This window comes from Hypanus sabinus, chromosome 24 (assembly GCF_030144855.1).
Source record: "Hypanus sabinus isolate sHypSab1 chromosome 24, sHypSab1.hap1, whole genome shotgun sequence".
NCBI lineage: Eukaryota > Metazoa > Chordata > Chondrichthyes > Myliobatiformes > Dasyatidae > Hypanus > Hypanus sabinus.
In genome coordinates, this window is record NC_082729.1 from 5,753,130 (window position 1) to 5,771,138 (window position 18,009).

At 48.3% G+C, this 18,009-nt stretch overlaps 1 protein-coding gene across 8 annotated transcripts in view; it reads left to right on the forward strand.

Annotated features, from left to right (window-relative positions):
- Positions 1-18,009, forward strand: part of LOC132380423 (polycomb protein SCMH1-like) — a 211,319-nt gene that overhangs the window by 71,280 nt on the left and 122,030 nt on the right. For 6 of the 8 annotated variants that reach the window (XM_059949208.1, XM_059949209.1, XM_059949211.1 and 3 more), the window contains one exon: positions 9,339-9,409. The exons of the other annotated variants lie outside the window; for them this stretch is intronic. In XM_059949208.1, coding sequence (XP_059805191.1) covers positions 9,339-9,409 — 71 coding nt within the window. The remainder of the gene's footprint in view (positions 1-9,338; positions 9,410-18,009) is intronic. 8 annotated transcript variants of the gene reach the window in all.

An 18,009-nucleotide genomic window follows, 5' to 3' on the forward strand; every position in this document is an offset into this window, starting at 1 on the left:
GAGCTTTGGAGCCTCTTCGCCATGGGGGGCCGGTTGACAGAGGCTTAAAAGTGAGGCTGAAGTTTTCGAATAAAGTTTTTCCTTCGACTGCAGTTACCGACTCCGTGTCGTAATTTTAGCGCTGTTTGTAGCACACCGCTACAATTGGTGACCCCGACGGTCCAAACGATTTTTGGACCAGAAATGACCGACGCCGCCTCTGTTCATGCGGTTTCGTTGAAACTGCCGGGTTTCTGGACACAGCGCCCGGACCTATGGTTCCAGCAAGCCGAAGCCCAATTCCACGTTCGCCGGATCACCTCAGAAGACACCCGCTTCTACTACGTGGTGGGCTCCCTCGACCAGGACACAGCTGCCCAGGTCGCGGAGTTCGTACAGTCGCCCCCGGCAGACGGCAAGTACACGGAATTCAAAGCCCTGCTCCTCAGGATTTTCGGACTCTCACGGCGCGAGCGGGCTGCCCGTTTACTGCACCTGGATGGCTTGGGCGACAGACCTCCATCGGCTTTAATGAACGAGATGTTGTCTCTGGCCGAGGGACACACAGGCCTCATGTTTGAGCAGGCATTCCTGGAGCAGCTGCCCGAGGACATACGCCTGCTGCTGTCCGACGCGGATTTCAGTGACCCCCGGAAGGTGGCAGCCCGGGCGGACTTGCTGTGGAACGCCAAAAAGGTGAGCGGGGCGTCCATCGCACAGATCACCCAGCCACGCTCCCGGCAGCAAACCAGTCCAGGCCCGGCCGCAGAGCCCACTAACCCCCGGCCCAATGACCACTGGTGCTTCTACCACCAGCGGTGGGGCGCAGAAGCCCGCCGTTGCCGCCCGCCCTGCAACGGGAAACGCCAGGGAAACGCCAGGGAAACGCCAGGGCCAGCCGCCGCTGATGGCTACGGCGGCTGGCCATCGGGATAGCCTCCTGTATGTGTGGGATAGCAGGTCGGGACGCCGCTTTTTGGTCGATACTGGGGCTGAGGTCAGCGTTTTACCTCCGACAAGTTACGACACTCGCAGCAGGGCACCGGGTCCCCCCCTGAGGGCCGTGAATGGCAGCACAGTAAGGACCTATGGCACCCGTCAGGTGCAGCTACAGTTCGGCCCCAGCCAGTTCACGTGGGACTTCACACTGGCCGCCGTAGCCCAACCGCTTCTGGGTGCGGATTTTTTGCGAGCTCACAGCCTGCTGGTTGACCTGCCCAGGAAGAGACTGGTACACGCCGAGACCTTTCAGACGTTCTCCCTGGGCGCGGCCCAGTTGCCAGCCCCTCACCTCGGCTCCATCACGCTGTCCGACAACGACTTCACCAGGGTCCTGGCGGAGTTCCCATCGGTTCTGGCACCGCAGTTCACAGCAGCCATGCCCAGGCACGGCGTACAGCACCACATCCCGACACAGGGACCACCCCTCCATGCCCGTGCTCGGCGGCTTCCCCCGGACAAGCTCCGACTGGCGAAGGAGGAGTTCCAGAGAATGGAGGAATTGGGGATCATCCGGCGGTCCGACAGCCCCTGGGCTTCCCCCCTGCACATGGTGCCCAAAGCGACGGGGGGCTGGAGACCGTGCGGCGACTACCGCAGGCTGAACGAGGCTACCACACCGGACCGCTACCCTGTGCCGCACATTCAGGACTTTGCGGCAAACCTGCACGGCGCCCGGATCTTCTCCAAGGTCGACCTTGTCCGAGGGTACCATCAAATCCCGATGCATCCTGACGACGTCCCCAAGACGGCTCTCATCACCCCGTTTGGCCTCTTCGAGTTCCTCCGCATGCCGTTCGGCCTGAAGAATGCCGCACAGACGTTCCAGCGGTTAATGGACGCGGTGGGACGGGACCTGGACTTCGCGTTCATCTATTTGGATGACATCCTCATAGCCAGCGGCAGTCGTCAGGAGCATCTGTCCCACCTCCGTCAACTCTGCGCCCGACTGAGTGAGTACGGTCTTACAATTAACCCTGCCAAATGCCAGTTCGGACTTGATACCATTGACTTCCTGGGCCACAGGATTACTAAAGACGGGGCAACCCCTCTGCCCGCTAAGGTAGATGCGGTCCGCCACTTCCCCCGACCCACCACGGTCAAAGGCCTTCAGGAATTCGTAGGTATGGTCAATTTCTACCGCCGCTTCCTCCCTTCAGCTGCCCGGATCATGCGCCCCCTGTTCGCCCTGATGTCGGGTCCGAGCAAGGACATTACCTGGGACGAGGAGTCCGCCGCCGCTTTCGTTCAAACGAAGGAAGCTTTGGCTGACGCCGCAATGCTAGTACATCCCAGAATGGACACCCCTACCGCCCTCACAGTGGACGCATCAAACACGGCAGTCGGTGGGGTGCTGGAGCAGCTCATCGCAGGTCGCTGGCAACCCCTGGCGTTTTTCAGCAAACACCTGCGGCCACCCAAGCTCAAGTACAGTGCTTTTGACCGGGAACTGTTGGCGCTCTACCTGGCAATCCGGCATTTCAGGTACTTCCTAGAAGGTCGGCCCTTCACCGCGTTCACGGACCACAAACCGCTTACCTTTGCGTTTACGAAAGCATCCGACCCCTGGTCATCCCGCCAGCAACGCCACCTGTCCTACATCTCTGAATACACAACGGATGTCCGGCACGTCTCGGGTAAGGACAATGTCGTGGCGGATGCGCTCTCTCGCCCTACCGTTCATGCCCTTTCCCAAGGGGTAGACTTTGAGGCACTGGCAGAGGCACAGCAGGTAGATGAGGAGATTCCGAGTTACAGGACTGCAGTCTCTGGTTTGCAGCTCCAGGACTTCCCCGTGGGCCCAGGTGAGAGGACCCTACTCTGTGACGTCGCCACCAACCAGCCCCGTCCGGTCGTCCCCGCAGCCTGGCGGCGACGTGTTTTCGACTCCATTCATAACTTGGCGCATCCCTCCATCCGGACAACTGTCCGGATGGTTTCCAGCAGGTTCGTTTGGCACGGACTCCGCAAACAGGTCAGTGAATGGGCCAGGACGTGCATGCACTGCCAGACGGCCAAGGTTCAGCGGCACACCAAAGCCCCACCGCAGCAGTTCCATCCCGCCCACCGGCGTTTCGACCACATTCATGTGGATATCGTGGGCCCCCTGCCAGTGTCGCGCGGAGCGCGTTACCTCCTGACTATCGTGGACCGGTTCACAAGATGGCCAGAGGCGGTCCCGCTCACCGACACCACCTCCGAATCTTGCGCCCGAGCCCTGATCGCCACCTGGATATCCCGCTTTGGTGTACCGGCCCACATTACCTCCGACAGAGGCGCCCAGTTCACCTCCAGCCTGTGGTCAGCTATGGCCAGCCTTTTGGGGACTCAGCTGCACCACACCACTGCCTACCACCCACAGTCGAACGGGCTAGTGGAGCGTTTCCACCGTCACCTGAAGTCGGCCCTCATGGCCCGCCTGCGAGGAGCCAACTGGGCGGACGAGCTTCCCTGGGTCCTTCTCGGCATCCGCACAGCGCCCAAGGACGACCTGCACGCCTCGTCGGCCGAGTTGGTATACGGCGCGCCCCTGGCCGTCCCCGGGGAGTTCCTACCAGCCCCAAGGGGGCAAGAGGAAGAACCCGCTGCAGTCCTGGGCAGACTTCGCGAGAAGCTCGGTAACCTGGCCCCCATACCCACTTCACAGCATGGGCGGCACCCGACCTGCGTACCCAAAGACCTACGGAACTGTAAGTTTGTGTTTGTACGAAGGGGCGGGCATCGGCCACCGCTGCAGCGGCCATACGAGGGGCCGTTTACGGTGCTCCGGAACAACGGGTCCACGTTCGTGCTGGACGTTGGGGGGAAGGAGGAGGTTTTCACGGTGGACCGCCTCAAGCCGGCCCATGTGGACCTGGCGCAACTGGCCGAGTTTCCGGCGCCTCGGCGCAGAGGCCGACCTCCCAAGCAGGTTCTGGCCCAGGCTGTGGACATTGGGGGGTGTATCGCCGGTTCTGGGGGGGGGTTATGTGGCGGCTCATTTCCTAGCGTATGTGAACCGACTCACAATTAGATAGCCTACGGGGGTTTGCGAGCACAGAGCTTTGGAGCCTCTTCGCCATGGGGGGCCGGTTGACAGAGGCTTAAAAGTGAGGCTGAAGTTTTCGAATAAAGTTTTTCCTTCGACTGCAGTTACCGACTCCGTGTCGTAATTTTAGCGCTGTTTGTAGCACACCGCTACAATGTCTTTATATTCAAATTTGCAGAGTTTGTTGTCCTCTGCACTCTGGTTGATCTTTCATTGGTTCTGTTCTAGTTATTCTATAGATTTGCTGAGTTGCTGTTGTGTCCTGTGATGTACTGGCATGCCTTTGGATACGCTATGTCGGTGCCAGAATGTGTGGCGGCCCACTTGCGGGCTGCCCCCAGCACATCCTGAGGTTGTGTGGTTGTTACCGCAACTGTATGTTTCAAAGTGCGTGTGATGCCTTATGCGCATACGTATAGCTAATGAGCCTAAGACTTTAGCACAGTACTGTATTTGTCAACCTGTAATAGAGATTGAGTTTGTAAGTCTGGTGCGAGTAAAGGAAGTTGGGAAGGGTGAGGGTGGAGCGCCGTGGGAGGGGTGTGGGACAGGTGGCAGAGAAGGAGTGCCAGGGGTAGGGGTTTGGCGCAGGTGTAGACATACCCAACTCTGAGACACCAGGCAGGGTCACTTAATTCCAGACAATTGGTTTATTGATCATTACAAAATGTCTCTCTGGTGCTTCCCATTCCCTCCCCTCTCCCTTCCCCTTTTCCCTACTGCGATTCCCCTCTTCCCACTCTCAATCCACAATTGTGACCCATATCAGAATCAGGTTTATCATCACTCACATGACATGATTTTTTTTTTTGCAGCAGTACAGTGCAATGCATAAAATTACTACAGTACTGTGTAAAATCTTAGGCACCCAGCAATATATATGTGCCTGAGACTTCTGCACAGGATTGTTTGTAAGACAAATGAATCCAAATGTGAAAACTCCAGACTAGAACTGCGAGCTGTTAGTAAAAGTCCTGGGTAACTGCCCAGGAAGTTTTCTGCACAAATCCATCCTGTTGGGTATTGGCAAGATGGATATTGTGAGGTTTTGGCAGTGGGGCTCCCTGTTTAAGATTAAGGACCTACATATTTAAGAGAAAGACAGAGGCAATATTTAGAAGAGATTCTGCAGATGCTGGAAATCTTGAGCAGCACACACAAGATACTGGAGGAACTCAGCAGGTCGAGCAGCATTGTGGGAAAAAGATGGCTGTTTATTCCTCTCCATCAAGACCAAGTCTTTAAGGCGTATTTAAGGCAGAGGTTAGAGGTTAATAGGTTCTGGATTAGTAAGGGTGTCAAAGGTTGCAGGGAGACGGCAGGAGAATTGTGTGTGTGTGTGTGTGTGTGTGTGTGTGTGTGTGTGAGAGAGTGTGAGAGATGGCATCTGTTAGTCTCGCGAGACCATGGATTTGCGCCTGGAACGTCTTATCCTCCCCTGGGCAGGGTTGTATGGAAGACCGGCAGCAAGTCTCCCCTCTCCACGTCATCGATGTTGTCCAAGGGAAGGGCAAGGGCCGATACAGCTTGGCACCAGTGACGTTGCAGAAGTTGCCAGAACGAGGCTGAAGGCAACGTCAGACTGCCTTAGGGACCCCGGCTCCGGATTTGTCCTCGGGGTTTACTCCCGAAGCCTCTCCCATGAGTGGGTATGGCCGCAAGGCAGCGGAGGTTTGAAATCAGAGCTTTCTCTCTCTTAGGTGAACTGCCTTCCCAGGCATGTGTGTGTTGTGTTTGCATATGTATATATATTATAAAAATTGTGCTAAAAGTGGAAGAAAGAAAAAGTAGTGATGTAGTGTTCATGGATTCAATGTCCATTCAGAAGAGGCTGTTCCTGAATCATTGAGTGTGTGTCTTCAGGCTCCTGTACCTCCTCCCGGATGGTAGCAGTGAAAAGAGGGCACGTCCTGTGTGGTGGGGGTCCTTAATGATGGACACACCCATTTTGGGGCACCACTCCTTGAGGTGTCCTGGTATATTTATGTATTTATATACATTTTATTCCAGATCCATACTTTAATGTCTAAATTTACATTTTATGTAATTCTTTTTCTTTATAATTATTGGATATTGTTTTTGTTGCAAGTCCCACCAGTGCACCACAGCAAATTCCTCAGTATCTATCAGCTTCTCATGGTGACTTGGCCTCCACAGCTGCCTGTGCTGATGAATTCCACAGATTCGCCGCTCTCTGGCTAGAGAAATTCTTCGTCGTCTCCGTTCTAAAAGGACGCTCCTATATTCTGAGGCTTTGTATTCTGGGTTTAGGCTGCCCCGCCATAGGAAACATCTCCTCCACATCCACTCCATTGAGGCTTTTCAACACACACAAAATGCTGGAGGGACTAGCAGGTCAGGCAACAGGACAAAGAGTAAACAGATGACAGGCCAGGACTGGCAAGGAAGAGGAGAAGTCAGAGTAAGAAGGTGGGAGGAGGGGAGGAAGAAGTACAAGGTGGTAGGTGATAGGTGAAACCAAGAGAGGGGAAGTGAAGTAAAGAGCTGGGAAGTTTAAAAAATGAGGTCACCCCTCAATTTTCTGTATTCCAGTGAGTACAGGCCCAGAGCCATCAAGCACTCCTCATATGACAAGCCTATCGATCCCAGAATCGTTTTTGTGAACCTCTTTTGAACCCTTTCAGGTGTCAGCACATCCTTTCTTAGATAAGGGGCCTAAAACTGCTCACAGTATTCCAAACGAAGCCTCACCTGTGCTTTATGAAGCCTCCACATTACATCATTGTTTTTATATTCCAGCCCTCTCGAAATGAATTCTAACATTGCATTTGCCCTCCTCACCACTGACTCAACCTGCAAATTTCCTGTGCTATGCCAGCAGTAATTTGATTTTGTATAAAAGAAGTTCTGGTGCTCCTTATGGTATCGTGTCGCCCTGTTCTACATTTCTGCTTTCCAGTGGTCGATGTATCAAATGACATGTTTGTGCCAGCTGTATTTTCAGACACTGAGGGACTTGACAGTTTCTGTTTTCTGTATTTCAGAATAACATTGAAATGTTTTGAATATCTTGCAAATTCCACCCACTATGTAACAAGCCTGCCTTTGTTCTAACTCTTCCCTGTAGCACTTCATTTCATGCATAGAGTGCTGTGCACAAGTCTGTGGGGAGGGAGCGGAAGCACCAGAGAGACATTCTGTAATGATCAATAAATCAGTTGTTCGGAATCGAATGACCTTGCCCCAGGGCTGGGTGTGTCTTTTCTCCCTGGCCCTGGCACTCCATCTCTGCCACCTGTCCCTCACCCCTCCCACAGCACCATTCTCAACAAGCTTTGCTCCCGCCAGATTTACAAAACTCACCCTCCGCCTTGAGAAACAGAGAACAGAGCAAAAGTCTTAGACACCCTGGTTATATATACCTAAGAGCTTTGCACAGTACTGTACAAAAATTAGTCTCGGGCAGTAGATCCTAATATTGGAAAGTCTGAGCTGTGGGCAATGAGTGGTAGATTGTCCTTTTAAAACCAACACTGAGCGATTTCTGCCTCAGACTTTTCCAGCCACTGTTGGTTCTTGCCAGCTGAGAATCAGGAACATGTTTATTAATTGCAGCATTTTGCAGACTTTCTCTTGTTTCAGGTTGATTATTATGAGCCTATGTGACATGAAATCTGTTTTGTGGCAGCAGCATAGCGCAGAGGCACAGAAATGACTATTAATTATCAGAATACTTCATGCAAAAAGACAAACTCAGTTTCACGGAGCGTTCGGAAATCTGATGGCGGTGGGAATGAAGCTGCTTCTCAGTCAATGAGTGTTCTTCTACCCCAGGGGTTCCCAATCTCTTTTTGCTCCATGGACCACTACCATTAACCAGACCCAGCAACATTTCCTCTGTACTTTTTAACCTTATTTATACCTTTCCTGTAGGTAGGTGACCAAAACTGCGCATAATACTCCAAATTAGGTCTTACACAACTTCGACATAGCATCCCATGGCCTGTACTCATTTGTGAAGGCCAATGTGCCAAAAGCTTTCTTTACGACCCTACCTGTGACGCTTTTAAATATGGACCTTCATTCTTCTGCACTCCTCAGTGCCCTACCGTTCACTGTGTAAGACCTACCCTGGTTGGTCCTACCGGTGCAACATCTCGTACTTCTCTATATTAAATTCCACCTGCCATTTTTTTTAGCCCATTTTTCCAGCTGGTCCAGATCCTGCTGCAAGCTCTGATGGTCTGCCTCACTCTCCACTACGCCCCTAATCTTGGTGTCATCTGCAGATCTGCCGCATTATTCTTCAGATTGTTGATATGGATGACAAACAAGAATAGATTTAGCACTGATCCATGTGGCAATCCACTAGTCAGAACTCCAGTTCGAGAGGCAACCATCTACTACCTCTCTCTGGCTTCCCCCACAAAGCCAATGTCTCATCCAATTTATTACGTCATCTTGACCAGCCTCTCATGCAGGACTTTGTCTAATGCATTACTAGAGCCCACGTAGACAACATCCACTGCCTTGCCTTCATCCACTCTCCTGGTAACATCCTTGAAAAGCTCTACAAGATTGGTTTGACCTGACCTACCACGCACAATGTCATGCTGACTATCCTTAATCAGTCCATGTCTACTTAAATACTCGTATATTGAGTCCCTTAGAATACCTTCCAAAAACTTTTCCACTGCTGATGTCAGGTTCACCAGCCTATAGTTTCCTGCTTTATAACGTAACATCTCAACTCCCGTACTCAATACTTTGATTTATGAAGGCCAATGTGCCGAAAGCTTTCTTTACGACCCTATCAACCTGTGATGCCACTTTCAATGAATTAAGTAGATTTTTCACTGAAATCCGAATCGGATTCAGGTTTATCAGAATCGTCGTGAAATTTGTTAACTTAGCGGCAGCAGGACAATGCAATATGTGATAAATATAGAAAAGGACTGAATTACAGTAAGTATATGTATGTATGTTAAATAGTTAAATTAAATAAATAGTGCAAAGACAGAAAAAAAAAGTAGTGAGGTAGTGTTCATGGGTTCAATGTCCACTTAGAAATCAGACGGCAGAGGGGAAGAATCTGTTCCTGTATTGCTGAGTATGTGCCTTCAGGCTTCTGTATGGTAACAATGAGAAGAGGGCACATCCTGGTTGATGGGGGTGCTTAACGATGGACACCCCCTTTTGAGGCACCAGTCCTGAAGATGTCCTGGAATCTGGGGAGGCGAGTGCCTGTGAAGGAGCTGACTGAGTTTAACATGGTATTGTAAATATTATTGGGCACTGAAAGGATATATTTTTTTATTCTTCCCTGTTGCTGTTGAATTTAATGTACTTACCATTTTGTTTCTGCTTTCAGGTCAGTTCAGTTGGGACAAATACCTTAAGGAGACAGGCGCTGTTGCTGCCCCTTCCTATTGCTTTAAGCAGGTGAAATGGGCTTTTATTGTATCATAGTGTGTTGTTACCAACTGTTTAGTCCCGGGAGTTGTATGCAATGTTCACATAAGCTCTTCACGTGTTGGTTCATTTGCCTCTTCCTTTAGCTACCCGAATACTACCAAGGTTCATGCTTTGGTCACTAACTTCAAATAATGCATTTTACATCCGTTACTTAACTATATAAAAATGTTTCTGCGGCTCTCTTCCTTCCCAGGGCAATAGTCAGGGGGTATTTTGGCTCATCCAGGTCTAAGATAGCCTGATTAGCAAAACGCTTTACAGTGCAGGTGACCTGGGTTTGATTTGCAAGAAGTTTTGTATGGTTTCCCCTGTGACCCCATGAGTTTCCTCTGGATTTCTTCCCACAGTCCACAGCTGTACCGGGGTGGTCATTGAAAATTGTCCTCGTGATTAGGCTAGGCTGAAATTGGGGATTTGCTCAGCGGCGTGGCTGTATCTCAATAAAAAATGAATACGGGAAAAAGCATAAGCACGTGTGCAGTTAGTTTAGGATGCAGTGATATCACTCACCCAGATCCTGTGTCGGCCATTTTGTTTACTAATGGCGGTACAGTGTAGGGTAGGCCCTTGCAGCTCTTCGAGCCAATCAGAATCAGGTTTAATAACACTGGCATGTGTCGTGAAATTTGGTGTCTTTACAGTGCAGTACTAGACATAATAATACACAAAAAATATCTGAATTACAGTAAGTATATACAGTATATATTAAATAGTTGAATAAGTAGTTCATGGGTTCAGTGGCCTATCAACGGGACAATTTACAATAACCAATTAACCTACCAACCAGCACATCTTTGGACTGTGGGAGGAAACTGGAGCACCTGGAAGAAACCCGCAGTGGTCATGGGGAGAATGTACAAATTCCTTACAGGCAGCAGCGGGAATTGAACCTGGGCCACCAGTACTGTAAAGCGTTGTGCAGACCACTATACTACCAGGCCTCCCTCTCACATGCCTTTGAGAACATGTGCAACAGTGTTTAAAAGATCCTACTTATAAAGATGGTAGTACGTTGTTAAGTTCAATATTCAAATGAGTTACATTGTTCAGACTTCAGCCATATTTTAAGTAGCACTATTGTTCATTCCTTCATTATACGCTGTGTTGTATGATGTGGGTGTTCATGGTCTTCCCATGACCATGACTGTTCTTGGCAAATTTTTATATAGAAGTGGTTTGCCATTGCCTTCTTCTGGGCAGTGTCTTTACAAGACGGGTGACCCCAGCCAATATCAATACTTTTTTAAGAGATTGTCTGCCTGGCGTCAGTGGTCACATAACCAGGGCTTGTGATATGTACCAGCTGCTCGTACGACCATCCACCACCTGCTCCCATGGCTTCATGAGACCGTGATCGGAGGCTAAGTAGGTGCTACACCTCACCCAAGGGTGACCTGCAGGCTAGCGGAGAGAAGGAGTACCTTACACCTCCTTTGGTGGAGACGCATCTCCAATCTGCCACCCAACGAGAGATATTCCATTCATACTCTCAGTGATTATTAGGTTCAGGAGTGGAACCTGGTGGGTTCTTCTGCTGCTGTAGCCCATCCACATCAAGGTTTAGTGTGTTGTGTGTTCAGAGATGCTCTTCTGCACACCTACGTTGTAACGTGCGGTTAGTTGAATTGCTTTTACCTTCTTGTCAGCTTGAACCAGTCTTATTCTCTTCTGGCCTCTCTCATTAACAAGGTGTTTTCACCCACAGTACTGCCACACACTGGATGTTTATTTTTGTTTCTCACACCATTCTCTGTGAACTCTGAGACTGTTGTGCATGGAATTCCCAGGAGATCAGCAGTTTCTGAGATACTCAAATCACCCCATCTGGCACCACCAGTCATTCCACGGTCAAAGTCACTTAGATTACGTTTCTTCCCCATTGTGAAGTTTGGTGTGAATAATAACTGAACCTCTTGACCATGTCTGCATGCTTTTATGCATTGAGTTGCTGCCACATGATTGGCTGATTAGATTTTTGCATTAACGAGCAACTATATCTAATAAAGTGGTCGGCAAGTGTCTTTATCAATTTTAGATTCAGAAAGCCTCACTATACATTCCTGAAATAACCCGTAACATCAATAAATTATTCAGCTACAAAGTATACTGTTAATTATTAAAGTATAATTAATTCATAATTTTATCCATCTGGTTTGCGAGTTTAGTTATGTTCCAAATTGATTTATCCAGTATTTCATTGTAATTCTTCAAATCACACAACTTGTGCAATTTCATTTCCCTGTGCTGAAAGCTAACTCACAGTTGAACAATGTGTTTTGGGCGTTAATGAGAACAAATTTCTGTTTTATATAAATAGAAAGCTACCAGAGAATATTGAATGCAAGTGATGTGAAAGTTTACTATTGGAGTCAGGGAGTAGAGGGAACGTGAATTTAGTGATTTCAGATTGGGCAAAATGTGCAGAAGTGTGAAGTAAATTTTAATATCTGAGTACATATATGTCACCATATACAACCCTAAGGTTCATGCTCTTGTGGGCATTCCCAGTAAATCAGTAGAATAATAGCCATAATGGGATCAATAAAAGTCCGCCAAACTAGGACGTTCAACCAGAGTGCAGAAGACAACAAACTTGGCAAATACAGAAAGAAGAAACAATAATAATAAATAAATTAGCAATAAATATCGAGAACATGAGATGAAGAGTCCTTGAAAGTGGGAGTCCATTGGTTGTGGGAACTTTCAATGGTGGGGCAAGAGAAGTTGAGTGAAGTTATCCCCTCTGGTTCAAGAGCCTAATGGTTGAGGGGTAATAACTGTTCCCAAACCTGGTGGGGTGAGTCCTGAGGCTCCTGTACCACCTTCTTGATGGTAGTAGCGAGAAGAGAACATGGCCTAGTGGTGGGGGGGTCTCTGATGATGAAGAAAACAAAATATGCAAATTTAAGAATGTACTTATTTATTTAGAGATACAATACATAATAAATAAATAGTTATATTAATAATATTGAGAGCATATGAGTTGCAGAGTCCTTGGAAGTGAGTCCAAAGGTTGTAGAATCAGTTCAGTGTTGAGGTGAGTGAAGCTACTGTCAAGTATCCTTTCGCTTCATCTTACAACAAGCTACAATTAACTCAGAGGAGATCAATGATAGCACATTTATTTTACCTGCTGCAAGGGAAGACTAACACTTCACAAGAGCTGGTGATAGCTTCGAGAAAAGACAGCATAGTCACTCCTTTCTACACAAGTGTTATATATGCGTGCCATTTCAAGGACACAGTGCATTCTGTTCATCTGCTTGATGAGTGCTCTTGGCATTCCTCCAGGAACTGAATTAGAAATAGAGCGAATTTCTATAGAAAACCACTTGCCTTTCTGCAGTTTGTCATCTACTCAAGGCCCATTGGCATGATATTGCACGAACACTATTAGCAAAGCACTCTGGTACAGTACAAGTTCCATTTTGTTACTACAAGTAAAGTACAGTTGGACATTATCCACACTGGTTCCAGAGGAGCGTTTTGTTGTTGCAAGATTTCCTAAAGGATTACTTGCAGTATTAGTCAGTGATAAGGAAGGCAAATGCAATGTTAGGACTAGAATAGAAGGACGAGGATGTGATGCTGAGGCTTTATGAGGCATTGGTCAGATCACAGTGGAGTATTGTAGACAGTTTTGGGCCTCTAATCTGCGTTTGTAAGAAAAACTGGCTTTGGGGTAGGTCCAGAGATTCACAAGAATGATTCCAGGAATGAGAGGGTTAACATGTGGGGAGTTTTTGATGGCTCTCGGCTTCTGCTTAGGTGGAGTTCAGATGAACGAGAAGGGAATCTCATTGAAGCCTATCAAATATTGAAAGGCCTAGCTGGTGTGAACGTGGAGAGGATATTCCCTATAGTGGGAGACTCTGACCAGAGGGCATGGCCTCAGAATAGATTTAGAACAGAGGTGAGGAGGAATTTCTTTAGCCAGAATAAGGAGTCCAGGTCATTGAGTATACTTGAAGCAGAGATTGACGAGACTCCTGATTGGTCGGTGGGTGGGGTGGGGGGGGGGGGAGTCACAGGGAGAAGGCAGCAGATTGGGACTGAGAGGAATAATAATTCAGCCATGAATGGTGGAGCCGACTCGATGGGCCGAATGGTCGAATTCTGCTCTTACTGTACGTCTTATGGCCCTATGCTCAGTGTGTGGACTTAATGGATACAAGAACATTTTCGTTTGCGGTATGATCCCAACTCAACAACCATGTCCTCTTGCACCTTGAGTGATCTGTGTCCTGTTTATTTGCTCTCTGGCCGGTGTTTCTGCACTGTGTGTGTGTGTGTCTGTGTCTGTGTGTATGTCTCTTGCAGATGGATTCGAAGTGTGAGTTTCAGAGGAAGTAATCACAAGCAAATGCAGTTAGTGGCAGAGTCACACAGCAGAGAAGTAGGTCGTTTGGCCTACATTACGGATGGGCAGAATCAAAATCAGATTTACTGTCACTGTCACTGTTGTAGTTCAGCACCAGTACGTTGCAATACATGATCATAAAAGCTGTAAATTACAATAAGAAGTGATTGTATGTATTACTAAGTTAAAGAAGTAGTGCAAAAATAGAAATTAAAAAGTAGGAGGTAGTGTTCATGGGTTCAATATCCATTCAGAAATCAGATGGCAGAGGGTAAGAAGTTGTTCCTGAATCATTGAGTGTGTGCCTTCAGTCTCCTGTACCTCCCCCCTGATGGTAGTAATGAGAAGAGGGGTCTTCAGGCTCCTGTACCTCCTCCCTGATGGTAGTAATGAGAAGAGGGGTCTTCAGGCTCCTGTACCTCCTCCCTGATGGTAGTAATGAGAAGAGGGGTCTTCAGGCTCCTGTACCTCCTCCCTGATGGTAGTAATGAGCAGAGGGATCTTCAGGCTCCTGTCCCTCCTCCGTGACGGTAGTAATGAGAAGAGGGGTCTTCAGGCTCCTGTACCTCCTCCCTGACGGTAGTAATGAGAAGAGGGGTCTTCAGGCTCCTGTACCTCCTCCCTGATGGTAGTAATGAGAAGAAGGGCCTTCAGGCTCCTGTCCCTCCTCCCTGATGGTAGTAATGAGAAGAGGGGTCTTCAGGCTCCTGTACCTCCTCCCTGATGGTAGTAATGAGAAGAGGGGTCTTCAGGCTCCTGTACCTCCTCCCTGATGGTAACAATGAGAAAAGGGCATGACCCTGGGTAATGGAGGTCCTTAATGATGGACGCTGCCTTTCTGAGGCACCACTTCCTGAAGATGTCCTGGATACTACCATGATGGAGCTGACTGAGTTTACAACTTTCTGCAGCTTATTGTGATCCATTGCAGTGCCCCTCCCCCCAAACCAGACAGTAATGCTCTCCACAGTACGTTTGTAGAAATTTGCGCTTGTCTTTGGTGACAGACCAAATCTCCTCAAACTCCTAGTGAAATATAGCTGCTGTTGTGCCTTTTTTGTAGCTGCATCAGTATGTTGGGGCCAGGGTAGATCCTCAGAGATGTTGACATGCTGGAAGTTGAAATTCTCACTCTTTCCACTTCTGATTCTTCGATGAGAACTGGGTGTGTCTTACCTTTCCTGAAGATGTCACTCTGATGGACCGTGGGGCCTGTTTCTGTGTTGGAATACTTAGTCCCTGTGCTTGTCATTTTGACATAAAGTCAAAATCATGTTTATTATCAAATGCACAAATGTGTGAAACAGGCCCTTCAGCCCAACAACTCCATGCTGACTCATTTAAACTGCCTGCTCCCATTAACCTGCACCAGGACCATAGCCCTCCATACCCCTCCCATCCAAACTTCCCTTAAACATTGAAATCGAGATCACATGCACCACTTGCACTGGCAGGTTGTTCCACATTCATGTGACCTTTTATGCGAAGAAGCTTCCCTTCGTGTTCTCTTTGAAATTTTTCACCTTTTGCCCTTAACCCCTGACCTCTAGTCATTCCACCCAACCACAGTGGAAAAGGCCTCCTTACATTTACCTTATCTATACCCTTGATAATTTTGTAGTGAAAAGACTTCCAGCAATATCAGAGGCACATGGCATCACAATAAACCATTATTAATTTAAAAAAAAGACACAGGTTATACAATTAGAGCCTTAGTGTTGCTAAGCTGTTATGATTAGGATTTTGCTGGCTGGTTTAAGAACAAAGTTGTTGAAGGAAGGCAGGTACTATTGAACCTAGAGGTGTGGGACTTCAGGCCTCTGCACCTCCTGCCCTGTGGTCACTGTGAGAAGATAGCATGTCCCAGGCAGAGAGGATCTTTGTTGGTAGATATTGTTTACTTGAGCCAGCATCTCACATACTGATAGTGGGGAGGGCAATAACTCTGGAGATTTTTGTGTTCTGTGCACTCCCACCTTACCACAGCCTGACGCATCCAGTCAGGATATTTTCAACAGTCCCTCTGTAGAAGTTTGGTAGTGTTCGATGACAAGCCGGACCTCCTCAACCTGAGAAAGGAAGGACACAGGCCCGCCTTCCTTGTGATTGTGTGACGGTCAGGTCACCCAATATGTAAACAGGCAGGAGTTTAAAAAACTGCTGGCGCTCTTCGCCTTTCCCCCAGTATGTTCATCGTCCTTCCCCTTCCTGATGTCAACAATCAGCTGCTAATTTTGCTCTAAAAAGTAGCTAAGTGGACTTTCACGAACAAGAGAAAACCTGCAGATGCTGGAAATCCGAGCAACACACACAAAATGCTGGACGAACTCAGCCGGCCAGGCAGCATCTAGGAGAAGTATACAATTGACATATTGGGCCGAAACCCTCCGTCAGTCCTGCCGAGTGTCAGGAATTTAATGGGATAATCAAGCAATTAACCTACCAACCATCCTTGGACTGTGGGAGGAAACCGGAGCACCCGGAGGAAACCCACGCGGTCACGGGGAGAACGTACATACTCCTTACAGGCAGCAGAGGGAATTGAACCCAGATCACCGGTACTATAAATCGTTGTGCTGTCTGCTATGGTACCGTGCTGGCTTCTTCCTCCTTTTCCAGTCCTGATGAAAATTCTTGGCCGGAAACATCAGTTGTTTATTCCCCTCCATAGAATATGTCAGACCTGCTGAGTTCCGCCAGCATTTTTTATATGTCAACAAGGAAGAATTGTCTTATTTTCCTACTGATGGTGGTTTAATTGTATGTGTTTTGTTATTGTTGAGTGAAGTATTGCTTAAACAGCGACTGGTCTCCCAGTAGTTCCCTGGGTCTTACTCAGCTGGCTTATATTAGACATGTTACGTATCCCATAACTGGATCACTTACCAGCAAAGATAGAGAGGTCCGTTGAAGTCTGATGGCACTATTTTCAAACGTTTTTATTTATAAAGGGGCACAAAAGTAAGGTTAATACAAACATTCAGATAATGCACATTGTCAATACTCAATCTAAAGTGCAGGTATAGTAATAATCATCATTAAGAAATAAGCTCTACTGTTGTCTAGGGGATTATATATTGTCCATTGGAAATATAAAAGTCACTCCGAAGTCTGCAGGCTTCAGCCTTTTGGGAATCGCTGGGTTTCACGTGTTGTGACAGAGAGAGAGGGATTGGTGAGAAAAGGAAAAACTTGCCCAGGTCTTTATGAAGCAACTCTGTTGAATTAGGGGAGCGTTGGTTCCCCGTTGTTAGTTCGAAGTCCTTTTCGGTGTTATCAGCCACCTGCTCCCCAGGCAAAGGAGAAACGGAACGCACGTGGCTTTGAGTGGCTTCCCACTAGCACAGGAGCGCTGAGCGATGGTGTGTCCTTCTGGTGCATCGCTGGGGTACCGCCTCCTGCAGTCCCCTTTTATCTTGACTTGCAGAGTTGTAGATGTCCATCAAAGTAGGGTGAGGCAATCCCCACCCCCACATTGCCCGAGGGCTTTACATGTGGTCTCCATGAGACAATAGTCAATGTCGCCTTATTTTGCATCCCGGTGGAATGTGGTATTCAGCACGTCTCTCTCTCTCTCCCACTTCCTGGGTCTACTGACACCCCCCCCCCCCCCAACTAGTGCTCTTGCGATTCTCACAAAGGAGGGGGCTGGGATCATAACAGACGAATCAGCTGTTTCACTCTCTAAGATACCACCTGTTATACCTTTTTTTTATGGTGTTTAGGACAGCAGTGAATGTCCTCCACTGTCTGTCCTTGGCCACATCTTCATTGATGTTCCTGTAGCAGTTTTGTTTTACCAGTCAGGGTTGTTAACTCTGAGCTGAAACCCCAGAACCTGAAGGGTCAGTAGACTACTCTTAGTCTGGCCTTTACCCTTTGACCTGTTTGGCATGGGTTACCCTATCCAGAGCAAGAACATAAAGCTCTGACCCCAGCCAACATAGCTCTCTGGATCATCGAGGCACGCAAGCCTCCAAACCCTACAACAAGGTCGTGGTCCTCTTGGAGGCTCTCTAAATCAGCTGATCATTATACAGGAGGATTGCTGCCTTTTCCTCTGCCAAGTCCCTTGACCTGAGCAAAGCAAATGTGCAGCATGCTGGCCAAATGCCAAACCGGCGAAAGAAGATCAGTGTCTTGTGGGTCAGTCTCGTTGCTCTGCCTTAAAGAGGCAAATCCGCCGGCTGGAGGGATTGAAATGCAC